This window comes from Medicago sativa, chromosome 4 (assembly GCF_051527215.1).
Source record: "Medicago sativa cultivar Bolivia chromosome 4, Bolivia_mono, whole genome shotgun sequence".
Lineage (NCBI taxonomy): Eukaryota > Viridiplantae > Streptophyta > Magnoliopsida > Fabales > Fabaceae > Medicago > Medicago sativa.
In genome coordinates, this window is record NC_140752.1 from 14,849,948 (window position 1) to 14,865,386 (window position 15,439).

Consider the following 15,439-nt stretch of genomic DNA (forward strand, 5'->3'; position numbering starts at 1 on the left):
AAACCCGGCACAAGGTTGCAATTGATGAATAGCCACTGATGAATCTTAGGGAGAAAGCCCATTGTTTAACCAACAGTCTGGAAGAAGTCGCCATTTGTAAATCAGCGCGGAATGCTTTTCGCTTGTAATGCTTCGACAGTCATTTTTGTATTTTTCTTTGAAAATCCCTAACTTTTGCCTGGACCGCCCTTTCGGGTTTTCAGTCCACCGGGGGTATATTCCTTTTTTGTGCCCCTAATTTTTGCCTGGACCGCCCTTTCGGGTTTTCAGTCCACCAGGACGCTCTCTATTGCCTAAGCCGCCTTTTCAGGTTTTTCGACTTAGCGAGCATTGATTTTTTTTGTATCATCTTTTTTGTATATATTTTTTGACTGTGAAAGCATCTTGCTTGAAGCAGAGGTCCCCTCCATTGTGTTTAGACATGTTTCTCTTCCGGAATGTAGCCGTTCTCGAGGCGGATGCTGATGTACGCTTCGACTACTCACGAGTTCAAAGAGATTGTGTCTGTTGTTCACACTTTTCAGAAGATGTAAAAAAGTTTTGTATTATAAAATTTTTGCTTCAAGTATTGCCATCAAAAATAGAAGAAATTTTGCAAATAGAATAAATGAGAGTTCCAAATAAATGGGCACAGGCTCGAATTTGATGAATTGAGTGGTGGCCTACCAAAGGCATGGCTCCACAGATCTTTAAAAAACTTGGAAAATGGTAAATATATTGGAAGGTACATTGAACACAATAACCGTTATTCTCCCTGACAACTTTGAATGCCCCTGTTCCGAGTCTTTGATTTGTAGATGCTTCAAATTAGAGGTCCTCTGATAGCTGGTTGCCCCAAGCGGATTGTGCCTGACCGGATGCAGTTACTTTGTCATTTGATCCTTAACTTTTGCATAGATCACCCTTTTCGGGTTTCAACCTATCAGGATAATTGTATTTTATTTTTTTGTGTCTCTAATTTTTGCCTGGACCGCCCTTTCGGGTTTTCAGTCTACCGAGACGCTCATTTTTGCCTAAGCCGCCTTTTCAGGTTTGCGGCCTATCGAGCTTTTCTTTTTTGTATTTTTGACAAAGTATTTCTTGACTGCATCGGCGTTCACAGGACGTGCTAGCTTGTCAACATCTGTAGTCACAAGAGTCATTGCACATGAGCCTTCATAGTCGTCCACTTGCCCCTTGGAGTCTAATTGGAAGGTAGTACAAGGTTCCATTCTTGAAATTCATGGGGACGAACCTTTTTGTTAGAAGCTTGTTTCAAACCTCTTTTGATATATTTGTACAAGGTCGTCATATGTTTAAATTTGATCAAGCTTGGACTTTAGCAGAACTCCTATTGATGGGACTTTGGCCTCCACGGGAAGCACGACCTCCATGTTGTATATTGTGGAAGGAGGGGGTTTGCCCCTGTTGAAATGTGCACTGAAGTACGATATCTGAGCAAAGCGAATGGTAGCACCTCAAGCCAGTTTTCGTCAATGAATGTCATCTTCTGGACAATCTTCTTGATATTTTGTTTGCAGCTTCGACGGCTAAGATGCCCCAGTATGTGAGAGATCTCATCGGGAGTCTCTTCATTCCCTTCTTCAGCTTCGGACACAGGGAACTCAAAGTTGGAAGAGATTACATGGTTAATGTGTTCAACGGGTTTATTAATGCATGATTTGATTATTGATTTTGACAAGTGTAAGTTATGATTATGCAGATATTTGAGAATGATTATATTTTTTGGTTTTTTTTGTATTACCATTTTTCCAGAAAAAAGCACAAGATAAAATGAAAGTCGGGATCAAAACGACCTCTTTATTAATGATGGAAAATATATGAAGCAAAAGCCCTACACAAGTTCACTTTCGTCTCGGGCAAGACGAAAGGATATTTTTTGAAAAGCGGAAAGCAACAAACAAACATTATTGAACAAGGAACAGTGGAAGAAACGTCAACAGTGACCCAATTACAGCTAACCACTCCATGCGTTAGGTCTTAGAAGGTCAGGCGGTTGGTCCGGATCAAATTTTGAACTGCCTTCTTCATTGCATTACAATGTTCAATATCATGGCCAGGTGCCCCTTGATGGAAGGTACAGAAAAGGTCAGGTCTATACCATGCTGGCAATCTTGTTGGTACCGGAGGAGGCGCCTTGGTCTGGACTAGATTCCTTTCGAGCAACTGTGGAAGCAAAACCGCATATTTTATAGGAATCGGGTCATACTGCGGCTTTTTTTGAGCCTGGCGATGTGGATCGACTTGCTGACCTTTCACCATATTCACTCCCTGGTCTTTCTCCTTTGAACTGCCAGCAGGGACACTTTCATTGATCAAACGTCCTTCTCGGACTCCTTCTTCCAACTGTACACCTATAGCAACCATCTCAGCAAAGTCCTTGGGCGTACTTCCGACCATATTCACGTAATAGAACTGATTGAGAGTCTTTAAGAAAAGTTTGGTCATCTCTTTCCCTTCTACACGTGGGCTGACTTGGGCAGCGATATTTCTCCACCGCTGAGCATACTCCTTGAAAGTTTCTTTGTCTCCCTGAGTCATAGCCTGAAGATAGCTTCGGTCTGGGGTCTGGGGCCATATCCACATTGTAGCTGTATTGTTCTACAAATGCATCACACAGATCACGGAAAGTTTGAATCCTTGTTTTGTCTAGATTCATATACCACTTTGAAGCTGGACTAGCCAAACTCTCTTGAAAGAAATAGATAAGGACCGGATCATCGTTGGCATAGACAGACATTCTTCTCACATACATTGTTAGATGTTCCTTAGGACAGGAGTTCCCTTTATACTTCTCGAAATCTGGGACCTTGAACTTGTGGGGTATCTGGATGTTCGGCACCAAACAGAGATCGTAAGCAGTCTTCCCAAACGCTTTCTTCCCATGGAGGGCTCTCATATCTCCCTGAATTTCATCATATTTTTGCTGTAAGTCATTCACTCTATCATAGGCCCCCACACTCCCAGAATGGAAGATGGGTTCCTCTTCTTGTGGGATAGTATGCATCACAGGTGCTGAGTAGGCCATAGCGACTGGAGGAGCTCTCACAGGAGGCGAAGGAACATGAGCTGCATGTTGATAAGTAGGCATCTGAGCTTCACAAGCGACGGGACGGAGTATTTCGCCAGCAGCAAGAGGCGGGGACCAGGGCACGGAACGTCGTGGAGCAGAGTACTTCGAAGCATCGGCACAAAACGTCCATTCGGGGCCAGTAAAAACAGTTTCGACTTGAGTCCTGATAGGGGGAGGAGGAGGTGGAGGTGCTTGTGCTTGAGCAGCCGTCAGTGTGCTCATCAATTCAGTCATTTCGTCCATCTTGGTTTGCATGGCTGCCACTTCTTCACGGAGCACTTGATTTTCTTGCTCGAGAAAATCCATCTTCTCTTTATGATTGCTCGAGTGTTGTAAATGCGAGTTGGACGAGGATGCCATGACTCTTTTGAGATGGGTTAACCTTTATTGGAAAAGAAAATTTTGTGAAACTTTTGGGACTATGAAATGCAAATGATGCATGATGCTTATGCAAAAATAGACACATATTGTTTTTATGGAAGTACTTGTCAAAGTAATTGTAAACGTCATAAGGAACATTATTTCATTTGATGATTGAAAATATTACAGCCAGTTACCTCGAGAACAAAAGCAAAGCCAAAGACAAAGTCCCCGACAAAGCTAAGGTCTAGTTTAAGACTTTTGAAATTGTATTTCTTGGTGTCCCTCTGATGTTTACAAGAACATATCTAAGTCCCTTTGATATTAATGAGAAAGAAGTTCTTATGAATGAATGCATGTATGCATGATTATGCTAACACAAACGGTGAAAACATGATGTGGTTTAAGTCATATGTTGGAGTTAAGGGTAACAACGCCATTTGGTAAGGACTGTGGTTTCAAATGTACCTGTATCACGGGTTCTACCAGGTTCCCCAAAGTTTTCAACCACTTCCGAATATTTGTTAGGTGACGAGTGTAACAGCCCGGGGCCCACCCGGTCTCACTATTACTCACAAGCTTAATCACTACCCCCCTCTCTAGTAGTGTTTTTGCCTCCCGTGGGAATCGAACCTAGTACCTGGGGATAAGTACTACTTCAATGCATTCCCACTACCAATAGATGGGCACCATGGAATTGTTGTTTTAAGAAACTGTTACGTCTATCTTGTTTTCCCTGTAGTTCGGTGGTACTCATTAGAAATGAATTGCATACACATTGGTTTCATTGGTATAATCAGTCCTCTGTTTTGATTTTTCATGGTGTTAAATTACTTGCATTCTCGCGTAATGTGGAAGAGATTTTGGTCAATTTGTTTACGCCTGTAGAAAGCTTTTGTTGATGCAACTAGTTGTCTATGCCCTTTTCAGATTATAATAACTAATGGAGCTATTTTATGATAAGTGTATGCCTAGTTATATGAACATCACTGTCAACACTGTTTCGGTACTGAGACTTTCGCATATATTTATATATACACCTATGGCTTTATAATGTCAAATCCTTATTTCTAGATGCAAATAGTTATTAAATGATTTTAATTATAGCCCATTAATCATGTAAATGAATCATGGTGACGTGATGCTACTTGTTCTAAGTACCCATCTAATTACTACTTGTCTACTCTGTACATGCATGCTATTATGTGAAGGTACTATTTTAGTTAAATAATGCCTTCTAGCTTCAATGTGATTTTTATAGGCAAGATAGTATTATGTTGAAAATTATTCTACTAGTTTAAATATGTTTGAAATAATAAGTTTTGGACGATGAATTGAAATGGTTATGTGAAAATGGACAATTTTCGAAAAATAGGCGAATTTTGCTAAAATTGAGTTTATGATCCCATAATTGTAAATGGCTTTGTATTCATGATGATGTGATAGAATAAGAATGAATTAATTTTGTTTGGGTGTTTAATGCGATGAATATCATGATGTACCGTGATGTCCGTTATATGAAATGTGAATTTGGAACCTTGTTGCTTCTTTGAGATGAATGTTATTGATGACGATTTTGGTGTTGGTGATTTGTAATAAAATGTGAATTCTTACATGCAATTTGGTGATGATATTGATGGTGGTTGCATGTATGAAAGGTGTCGGTGTTCATGTTGGTGAACCATTGTATGAACGTATGCATTGTGGTGTCATATATTCATGCATTCATAAGTGTCCAGAGGTGATGTTTAGAGGCGATGTTTATGATACAATTTCGTATCAAGAGGCGATGTTTTGAGGTGACGACCTTGACGATGATTCGGTACCACATGCATATAAAGTCGTGTCTAGGCGCATTACATACATTCATTAATGTTTAAATGTGTTATGTTTGATATGTGTTTGGTGAACCTTGGTGAATTGTGTACATTCATGAAATTTTGGTGATTGCATACTTAGTGAAATTTGGTGATATATGAAGATGTGAAAGTACACTTGTTATGATAGCACACTTGTATGATTAATGTTAAATAAATGATGTGAACAATGTAATTAGACGTCGTTGATCATCTGAAACTGGTTATGTCGTTTATTTACATTTGATTATGCTTTAATTGATTTGAATGATGTCTAACCCCCAGTGGTCGTTTGGTTGACCGCCTGCCCTATTCTTCTGAATGGGTAGACGGTGTGCAGGATTAGTTGCTTAGCTTGCTTGGTGAGTTGCTTGAGGATAGCGGAAGCTTCCTCCTTTATCTGCTTTGGAGTTTAGTAGTGTCGGGCTCTGATTAGGATATCGAGTCTTACTTTTGTCGTTGCTTTATGTTGAGATTTTTATATGACTGTTGAGATATTCTTGTGTTTTGAGCCTTGTTATGGCCTTTGAGACGGTTACTAGATGTATTTGAGGATGACTGTATGTCTCTGAGATTTTTATGTTGATTGTTAAAATTTTCCGCTGCGTAGTTTTTTTATTTTTTTTGAAACTGAATATTTGTATGTCTTGAAACGAATGACGACGTGACGTCTAGACCTTTTTGGATATTTATTATTTAAAAACGCATGATTATTGCTTTCGGGGTTTAGGGCGTTACAAGTTGGTATCAGAGCCTGGTTGGTCTTGTCCGGACCAGAATTGGGTGATTATTTATGTTTGTATGTGAATGGTATAGGAATATCTTCGATAATTGTTCTGTTGTTCTTATATGTTGGTTGTGGTTTGTGTGTAGTGAGAGATGGCTGGTGGTAGAGATGATGCGGCTATTGCAGCGGCCTTGGCTGCATTAGCGCAGGTGTTGGCTCAAACCAACCAGCAGGTTGTGAATGGTCATCAGGATCATGGAGAAGCGGAGGAGCGGAGGCTCGATCGTTTCTTGCGAAACAAGCCGCCAACGTTCAAGGGAAGGTTTGACCCAGAGGGAGCTCAGACATGGGTGCAAGGCATGGAGAGGATCTTTCGTGCGATGGTGACCAGTGAAGACCAGAAGGTCAGGTTGGCTACACACATGCTTGCTGAGGAGGCTGAGTACTGGTGGACGAATGCTAAAGGGAGACTTGAGGCTAGTGGAGAGGCTGTGACTTGGGCTAGGTTCAAGACTGAGTTTTTGAGGAAGTACTTTCCTGAGGATTTGAGGACCAGGAAGGAAGTGGAATTCTTGAACTTGAAGCAGGAGAATCGGTCAGTGGCAGAGTATGCTGCAAAGTTTGAAGAGCTTTCGAGGTTTTGCCCGTATATCAATGCCGAGGATGCGATGGTTTCTAAGTGTGTGAAGTTTGAAAGTGGACTCAGGCCGGATATCTATCAGTACATGTGTATTCAGGAGATTAGAGATTTTGATACTTTGGTGCACAAGTGTCGTATGTTTGATGATGCCGGAAAGGTCAAGGTGAACCATTACAAAGCATTGCATGATAAGAAAGGAAAGGGTCATGGATTTGGGAAGCCGTACAACAAGGACAAAGGGAAGAAGAAAGAGGTGGGTGGAGGCTCTAAGCCGAATGTTGCTGAGGTGAGGTGCTACAAGTGTGGAACTTTGGGCCATTTTGCTAATGATTGTAGGAGGGGTGATAGTTGCTTCAAGTGTGGGAAAGCTGGTCACAAGTCGTTTGAGTGCAAGCAGGATATTACTTGTTACAACTGTGGAGATGCAGGTCATATCAGTACTAAGTGTACCAAGCCGAAGAAGGCGGCGGGTAGGGTGTTTGCTTTGAATGCGGAGGAAGTGGAGCAGCCGGATAATCTTATCCGAGGTATGTGTTTTATCAATAGTACTCCTTTGATTGCAATTATTGATACTGGTGCCACTCATTCTTTTATCGCGGTTAGTTGTGTTGAGCGTTTGAATTTGGTTGTAACTTCGTTGTTGCGAGGGATGGTCATCGACACCCCGGCTAGTGGCTCGGTGTCTACTTCCTTGATGTGTGCTAAATGTCCTGTTAATTTTGGTAATGTTGATTTTGAGTTGGATCTTGTGTGTCTTCCGTTGAAGCACATGGATGTAATTTTCGGTATGGACTGGATGTTATCTTTTGGTGTGAACATCAACTGTTTAACCAAGAGTATAACATTCTCTAAGCCAGTAGCTGAGGTAGGTGGGAAGTTTTTAACCGCGGAGCAAGTGAAGAAGTCTTTGGACGATGAAGCTAGTGTGTTCATGATGTTTGCTTCTTTGAAGGAAAGTAGTGAGAAAGGAGTTAGCGATTTACCGGTAGTGCAAGAGTTTCCAGACGTTTTCCCGGACGACATTATTGATTTGCCACCAGAGAGGGAAGTGGAGTTTGCAATTGATTTGGTACCAGGAACGAGTCCTATTTCGATTGCGCCGTATCGGATGTCTGCATCAGAGTTGGGTGAATTGAAGAAGCAGTTGGAAGAGTTGCTCGAGAAGCAGTTTATCAGGCCGAGTGTCTCTCCGTGGGGTGCTCCAGTGTTATTGGTTAAGAAGAAGGATGGGAGCATGAGGTTGTGTGTGGATTATCGGCAGTTGAACAAAGTAACAATCAAGAATCGGTATCCGCTTCCGAGGATTGATGATTTGATGGATCAGCTGGTTGGTGCGGAAGTGTTTAGCAAGATTGATTTGAGGTCTGGATATCATCAGATTAGAGTGAAGGCGGAAGATATATCCAAAACTGCGTTCCGAACAAGGTATGGACACTATGAGTATTCTGTGATGCCATTTGGTGTGAGCAATGCACCGGGTGTCTTTATGGAATATATGAATAGGATCTTCCATCCTTATTTGGACAAATTTGTGGTGGTGTTTATAGACGATATTTTGGTGTATTCGAAGTCAGAAGAAGAACATGCTGAGCATCTAAGGATCGTGTTGAGTGTCTTGAAGGAGAATAAGTTGTTTGCTAAGTTGTCAAAGTGTGAGTTTTGGCTGCGGGAAGTGAGTTTTCTTGGTCATGTGATTTCGAAGGGTGGTATAGCGGTGGATCCATCAAAGGTTGATGCAGTATTGCAGTGGGAAACTCCAAAGTCAGTTTTTGAGATTAGAAGCTTTCTTGGATTGGCAGGTTACTATCGGAGGTTTATTGAAGGATTCTCTAAGTTGGCGTTGCCATTGACACAGTTGACTCGGAAGGGGCAAGCGTATGTTTGGGATGCTAAGTGTGAGAAGAGTTTCCAGGAGTTGAAGAAGAGGTTGACTTCAGCGCCAGTGCTGATTTTGCCAAATCCAAAGGAATCATTTATTGTGTATTGTGATGCTTCTAAGATGGGTCTTGGTGGTGTGTTAATGCAGAATCGTCAGGTTGTGGCTTATGCATCAAGGCAGTTGAAAGTGCATGAGAAGAATTATCCGACTCATGATTTGGAATTGGCGGCAGTTGTGTTTGTGTTGAAGATTTGGAGGCACTATTTGTATGGTTCTAAGTTTGAAGTGTTCAGTGACCACAAGAGTTTGAAATACTTGTTTGATCAGAAAGAGTTGAATATGAGGCAGAGAAGATGGTTGGAATATCTTAAGGATTTTGATTTTCAGTTGAGTTATCATCCCGGGAAGGCGAATGTTGTGGCAGATGCCTTGAGTAGGAAGTCTTTACATATGTCTTCTTTGATGGTTAAAGAGTTGGAGTTGATTGAACAGTTTCGAGATTTGAGTTTGGTTAGTGAGTTGACGCCGAATGGTGTGAGATTGGGAATGTTGAAGCTGACGAGTAATATTTTGGAAGAGATCAAGAATGGTCAGAAGGAAGATTTGGAACTTGTGGATCGAGTGGTGTTGATTAATCAAGGTAAAGGTGGGGACTTTAGGTTGAATGAGAACGGTGTTTTGATGTTTTGTGACCGAGTTTGTGTGCCAGATATACTTGAGCTTAAGAAACGGATTTTGGAAGAAGGTCACAGGAGTAGTCTGAGTATTCATCCAGGAGCGACGAAGATGTATCAGGATTTGAAGAAGTTGTTTTGGTGGCCTGGAATGAAAAAGGAAATTGCAGAGTTTGTTTATGCTTGTTTGATTTGTCAGAAGTCAAAGATTGAACATCGGAAGCCGTCGGGTTTGATGCAACCGTTGTTTGTGCCAGAATGGAAATGGGATAGTATCTCTATGGACTTTGTCGGAGCGTTGCCGAAGACTGTGAAGGGTTTTGATTCGATTTGGGTGATTGTTGATCGTTTGACGAAGTCGGCACATTTCGTTCCTATCAAGACCGGTATGTCCCTGGCGAAGTTGGCTGAGGTCTACATTGAGCAGATTGTCAGGTTGCATGGTATTCCTTCTAGCATCGTGTCAGATAGAGATCCGAGGTTTACTTCTAAGTTTTGGGAGAGTTTGCAAGCAGCTTTGGGAACCAAGTTGAGGTTGAGTTCTGCTTATCATCCCCAGACTGATGGGCAGACGGAGAGGACGATTCAGAGTTTAGAGGATTTGTTGAGAGCTTGTGTTTTGGAGCAAGGTGTCAGTTGGGTTGAATGTTTACCGTTGATTGAGTTTACTTACAACAACAGTTTTCACTCTAGTATCGGGATGGCACCTTTTGAGGCTTTGTATGGACGGAGATGTAGGACGCCGTTGTGTTGGTATGAGTCAGGAGAAAGTGTTTTGTTAGGACCGGAAGTGGTGCAAGAGACTACAGAGAAGGTGAAGATGATCCAAGAGAAGATGAAAGCGTCTCAGAGTAGGCAGAAGAGCTATCATGACAAGAGGAGAAAGGATATTGAGTTTCAGGTTGGTGATCATGTGTTTCTAAGGGTGAATCCTGTAACCGGTGTTGGACGTGCTTTGAAGTGTCGGAAGTTGACACCTCGTTTTGTTGGACCGTTTGAGATTATAGAGAAGATTGGAGTTGTAGCGTATCGGATTGCGTTACCGCCATCGTTGTCGAATCTTCATGATGTGTTTCATGTGTCACAGTTGAGGAAGTATGTGTATGATGCGTCTCATGTGATTCAAGTGGATGATTTGGAAGTAAAAGAGAATTTGACTGTTGAGACTTGGCCAGTTAGAATTGAAGATCGGGAAGTGAAGCGCTTAAGAGGAAAAGAGATTGTTTTGGTGAAGGTGGTTTGGGTTGGACCAACTGGTGAGAGTGCTACATGGGAATCGGAGAGTAGGATGAAGGTTTCGTATCCGGAGTTGTTTCCTTCAGGTAATTTTCGAGGGCGAAAATTCTTTTTAGAGGGGGAGAGTTGTAACAGCCCGATTTTCGTCAGATTTATTTTATTTGTTTTTATGTGTGTTTGTGTGTGATTACTTGTATTTGTGTGTATTTTATTCGGGATTATTGGATTCTAGCTTAAGAAGGGTATTTTAGTCATTTTAGACTTAGGGGTATTTTGGTCATTTGGTGAGCGAGGGTAAATTAGTTTTTTTTTTTTTTTTTAAGAAGGCTATTTTTTTTTGTGTGAGAATAGTTATTTTTACTAAGATAGAAATAACTAGTTGTAATAATTTAGGGATATTAATTATCCGGTGTTTTAACGGTTTAAGTAAGTGTAGTAACTTTTTGAGAATTTAGTGACATGAGTTTTAGAGGCCCATTAATCTCTAACCTAATTTAGCCCAACATGTGGTGTATATAAGGATATCCCTTAAGAGAAAAATTAGGTCATTTCTCATTATCACAAATTGTCACAAACATAGAGAGAGGTAGAGAGAGAAAGTGGGAGCAAGAGAAGAGCTTAGAGGAAAGAAGACCAAGAGCTTAGGAGAGGTGAAATTCAAGAGCTAAGGGGAGAGTGAAGCCATAGCTAGTGTTGGTAAAGCTTTGAGGTAAGGGGGTTAGATACTTATTCTCATAATCACTTTTCTTAGCTTATGATTAATTGTTGAATTGATGAATTGATGATTTTGTTTTGTGAAATTCGTACTCCTAATTAGTGGGTAATTATGTGTATACTAATTTTTGTTGAATTGGTGAATTAACATGTTCATACCCATGCTTTTGGTTTATGATAAGTTGTTTTTGTGATTTTAGCTTAAAATGTTCAAAATGAAGTTGTTGTTGATGATTTTTGAGAAAAATGGATTTTGATTAAATAAGCAAAAGTGAGGCTACATATGAATTGTTTGTGAGCCATTGTTACAAGCTAGAAATTTATTGACACTCTGTAGGCATACATTTTTTTCTTAAAAGAAAGTTTATTTGTACACGTTTTATACCCACTGGTCACATAAAGATACATTCTAATTCATTAGTGTTTTGAAACTTCATGCCAATTCCTTTTATGATATAGATGGGCACCATGGAATTGTTGTTTTAAGAAACTGTTACGTCTATCTTGTTTTCCCTGTAGTTCGGTGGTACTCATTAGAAATGAATTGCATACACATTGGTTTCATTGGTATAATCAGTCCTCTGTTTTGATTTTTCATGGTGTTAAATTACTTGCATTCTCGCGTAATGTGGAAGAGATTTTGGTCAATTTGTTTACGCCTGTAGAAAGCTTTTGTTGATGCAACTAGTTGTCTATGCCCTTTTCAGATTATAATAACTAATGGAGCTATTTTATGATAAGTGTATGCCTAGTTATATGAACATCACTGTCAACACTGTTTCGGTACTGAGACTTTCGCATATATTTATATATACACCTATGGCTTTATAATGTCAAATCCTTATTTCTAGATGCAAATAGTTATTAAATGATTTTAATTATAGCCCATTAATCATGTAAATGAATCATGGTGACGTGATGCTACTTGTTCTAAGTACCCATCTAATTACTACTTGTCTACTCTGTACATGCATGCTATTATGTGAAGGTACTATTTTAGTTAAATAATGCCTTCTAGCTTCAATGTGATTTTTATAGGCAAGATAGTATTATGTTGAAAATTATTCTACTAGTTTAAATATGTTTGAAATAATAAGTTTTGGACGATGAATTGAAATGGTTATGTGAAAATGGACAATTTTCGAAAAATAGGCGAATTTTGCTAAAATTGAGTTTATGATCCCATAATTGTAAATGGCTTTGTATTCATGATGATGTGATAGAATAAGAATGAATTAATTTTGTTTGGGTGTTTAATGCGATGAATATCATGATGTACCGTGATGTCCGTTATATGAAATGTGAATTTGGAACCTTGTTGCTTCTTTGAGATGAATGTTATTGATGACGATTTTGGTGTTGGTGATTTGTAATAAAATGTGAATTCTTACATGCAATTTGGTGATGATATTGATGGTGGTTGCATGTATGAAAGGTGTCGGTGTTCATGTTGGTGAACCATTGTATGAACGTATGCATTGTGGTGTCATATATTCATGCATTCATAAGTGTCCAGAGGTGATGTTTAGAGGCGATGTTTATGATACAATTTCGTATCAAGAGGCGATGTTTTGAGGTGACGACCTTGACGATGATTCGGTACCACATGCATATAAAGTCGTGTCTAGGCGCATTACATACATTCATTAATGTTTAAATGTGTTATGTTTGATATGTGTTTGGTGAACCTTGGTGAATTGTGTACATTCATGAAATTTTGGTGATTGCATACTTAGTGAAATTTGGTGATATATGAAGATGTGAAAGTACACTTGTTATGATAGCACACTTGTATGATTAATGTTAAATAAATGATGTGAACAATGTAATTAGACGTCGTTGATCATCTGAAACTGGTTATGTCGTTTATTTACATTTGATTATGCTTTAATTGATTTGAATGATGTCTAACCCCCAGTGGTCGTTAGGTTGACCGCCTGCCCTATTCTTCTGAATGGGTAGACGGTGTGCAGGATTAGTTGCTTAGCTTGCTTGGTGAGTTGCTTGAGGATAGCGGAAGCTTCCTCCTTTATCTGCTTTGGAGTTTAGTAGTGTCGGGCTCTGATTAGGATATCGAGTCTTACTTTTGTCGTTGCTTTATGTTGAGATTTTTATATGACTGTTGAGATATTCTTGTGTTTTGAGCCTTGTTATGGCCTTTGAGACGGTTACTAGATGTATTTGAGGATGACTGTATGTCTCTGAGATTTTTATGTTGATTGTTAAAATTTTCCGCTGCGTAGTTTTTTTATTTTTTTTGAAACTGAATATTTGTATGTCTTGAAACGAATGACGACGTGACGTCTAGACCTTTTTGGATATTTATTATTTAAAAACGCATGATTATTGCTTTCGGGGTTTAGGGCGTTACAAGTTGGTATCAGAGCCTGGTTGGTCTTGTCCGGACCAGAATTGGGTGATTATTTATGTTTGTATGTGAATGGTATAGGAATATCTTCGATAATTGTTCTGTTGTTCTTATATGTTGGTTGTGGTTTGTGTGTAGTGAGAGATGGCTGGTGGTAGAGATGATGCGGCTATTGCAGCGGCCTTGGCTGCATTAGCGCAGGTGTTGGCTCAAACCAACCAGCAGGTTGTGAATGGTCATCAGGATCATGGAGAAGCGGAGGAGCGGAGGCTCGATCGTTTCTTGCGAAACAAGCCGCCAACGTTCAAGGGAAGGTTTGACCCAGAGGGAGCTCAGACATGGGTGCAAGGCATGGAGAGGATCTTTCGTGCGATGGTGACCAGTGAAGACCAGAAGGTCAGGTTGGCTACACACATGCTTGCTGAGGAGGCTGAGTACTGGTGGACGAATGCTAAAGGGAGACTTGAGGCTAGTGGAGAGGCTGTGACTTGGGCTAGGTTCAAGACTGAGTTTTTGAGGAAGTACTTTCCTGAGGATTTGAGGACCAGGAAGGAAGTGGAATTCTTGAACTTGAAGCAGGAGAATCGGTCAGTGGCAGAGTATGCTGCAAAGTTTGAAGAGCTTTCGAGGTTTTGCCCGTATATCAATGTCGAGGATGCGATGGTTTCTAAGTGTGTGAAGTTTGAAAGTGGACTCAGGCCGGATATCTATCAGTACATGTGTATTCAGGAGATTAGAGATTTTGATACTTTGGTGCACAAGTGTCGTATGTTTGATGATGCCGGAAAGGTCAAGGTGAACCATTACAAAGCATTGCATGATAAGAAAGGAAAGGGTCATGGATTTGGGAAGCCGTACAACAAGGACAAAGGGAAGAAGAAAGAGGTGGGTGGAGGCTCTAAGCCGAATGTTGCTGAGGTGAGGTGCTACAAGTGTGGAACTTTGGGCCATTTTGCTAATGATTGTAGGAGGGGTGATAGTTGCTTCAAGTGTGGGAAAGCTGGTCACAAGTCGTTTGAGTGCAAGCAGGATATTACTTGTTACAACTGTGGAGATGCAGGTCATATCAGTACTAAGTGTACCAAGCCGAAGAAGGCGGCGGGTAGGGTGTTTGCTTTGAATGCGGAGGAAGTGGAGCAGCCGGATAATCTTATCCGAGGTATGTGTTTTATCAATAGTACTCCTTTGATTGCAATTATTGATACTGGTGCCACTCATTCTTTTATCGCGGTTAGTTGTGTTGAGCGTTTGAATTTGGTTGTAACTTCGTTGTTGCGAGGGATGGTCATCGACACCCCGGCTAGTGGCTCGGTGTCTACTTCCTTGATGTGTGCTAAATGTCCTGTTAATTTTGGTAATGTTGATTTTGAGTTGGATCTTGTGTGTCTTCCGTTGAAGCACATGGATGTAATTTTCGGTATGGACTGGATGTTATCTTTTGGTGTGAACATCAACTGTTTAACCAAGAGTATAACATTCTCTAAGCCAGTAGCTGAGGTAGGTGGGAAGTTTTTAACCGCGGAGCAAGTGAACAAGTCTTTGGACGATGAAGCTAGTGTGTTCATGATGTTTGCTTCTTTGAAGGAAAGTAGTGAGAAAGGAGTTAGCGATTTACCGGTAGTGCAAGAGTTTCCAGACGTTTTCCCGGACGACATTATTGATTTGCCACCAGAGAGGGAAGTGGAGTTTGCAATTGATTTGGTACCAGGAACGAGTCCTATTTCGATTGCGCCGTATCGGATGTCTGCATCAGAGTTGGGTGAATTGAAGAAGCAGTTGGAAGAGTTGCTCGAGAAGCAGTTTATCAGGCCGAGTGTCTCTCCGTGGGGTGCTCCAGTGTTATTGGTTAAGAAGAAGGATGGGAGCATGAGGTTGTGTGTGGATTATCGGCAGTTGAACAAAGTAACAATCA

General features: G+C 40.6%; 1 protein-coding gene across 1 annotated transcript; it reads left to right on the forward strand.

Annotated features, from left to right (window-relative positions):
• The first annotated feature begins 13,671 nt into the window (after window positions 1-13,671).
• LOC146926605 (uncharacterized) lies at window positions 13,672-15,011 on the forward strand. The gene is made up of 5 exons (XM_085706938.1): window positions 13,672-14,010; window positions 14,107-14,190; window positions 14,290-14,381; window positions 14,496-14,686; window positions 14,899-15,011. The coding sequence occupies exons 1-5, from the start codon at window positions 13,672-13,674 to the stop codon at window positions 15,009-15,011; spliced, it is 819 nt and encodes a 272-aa protein (XP_085563064.1).
• The last annotated feature ends 428 nt before the right edge of the window (window positions 15,012-15,439 follow it).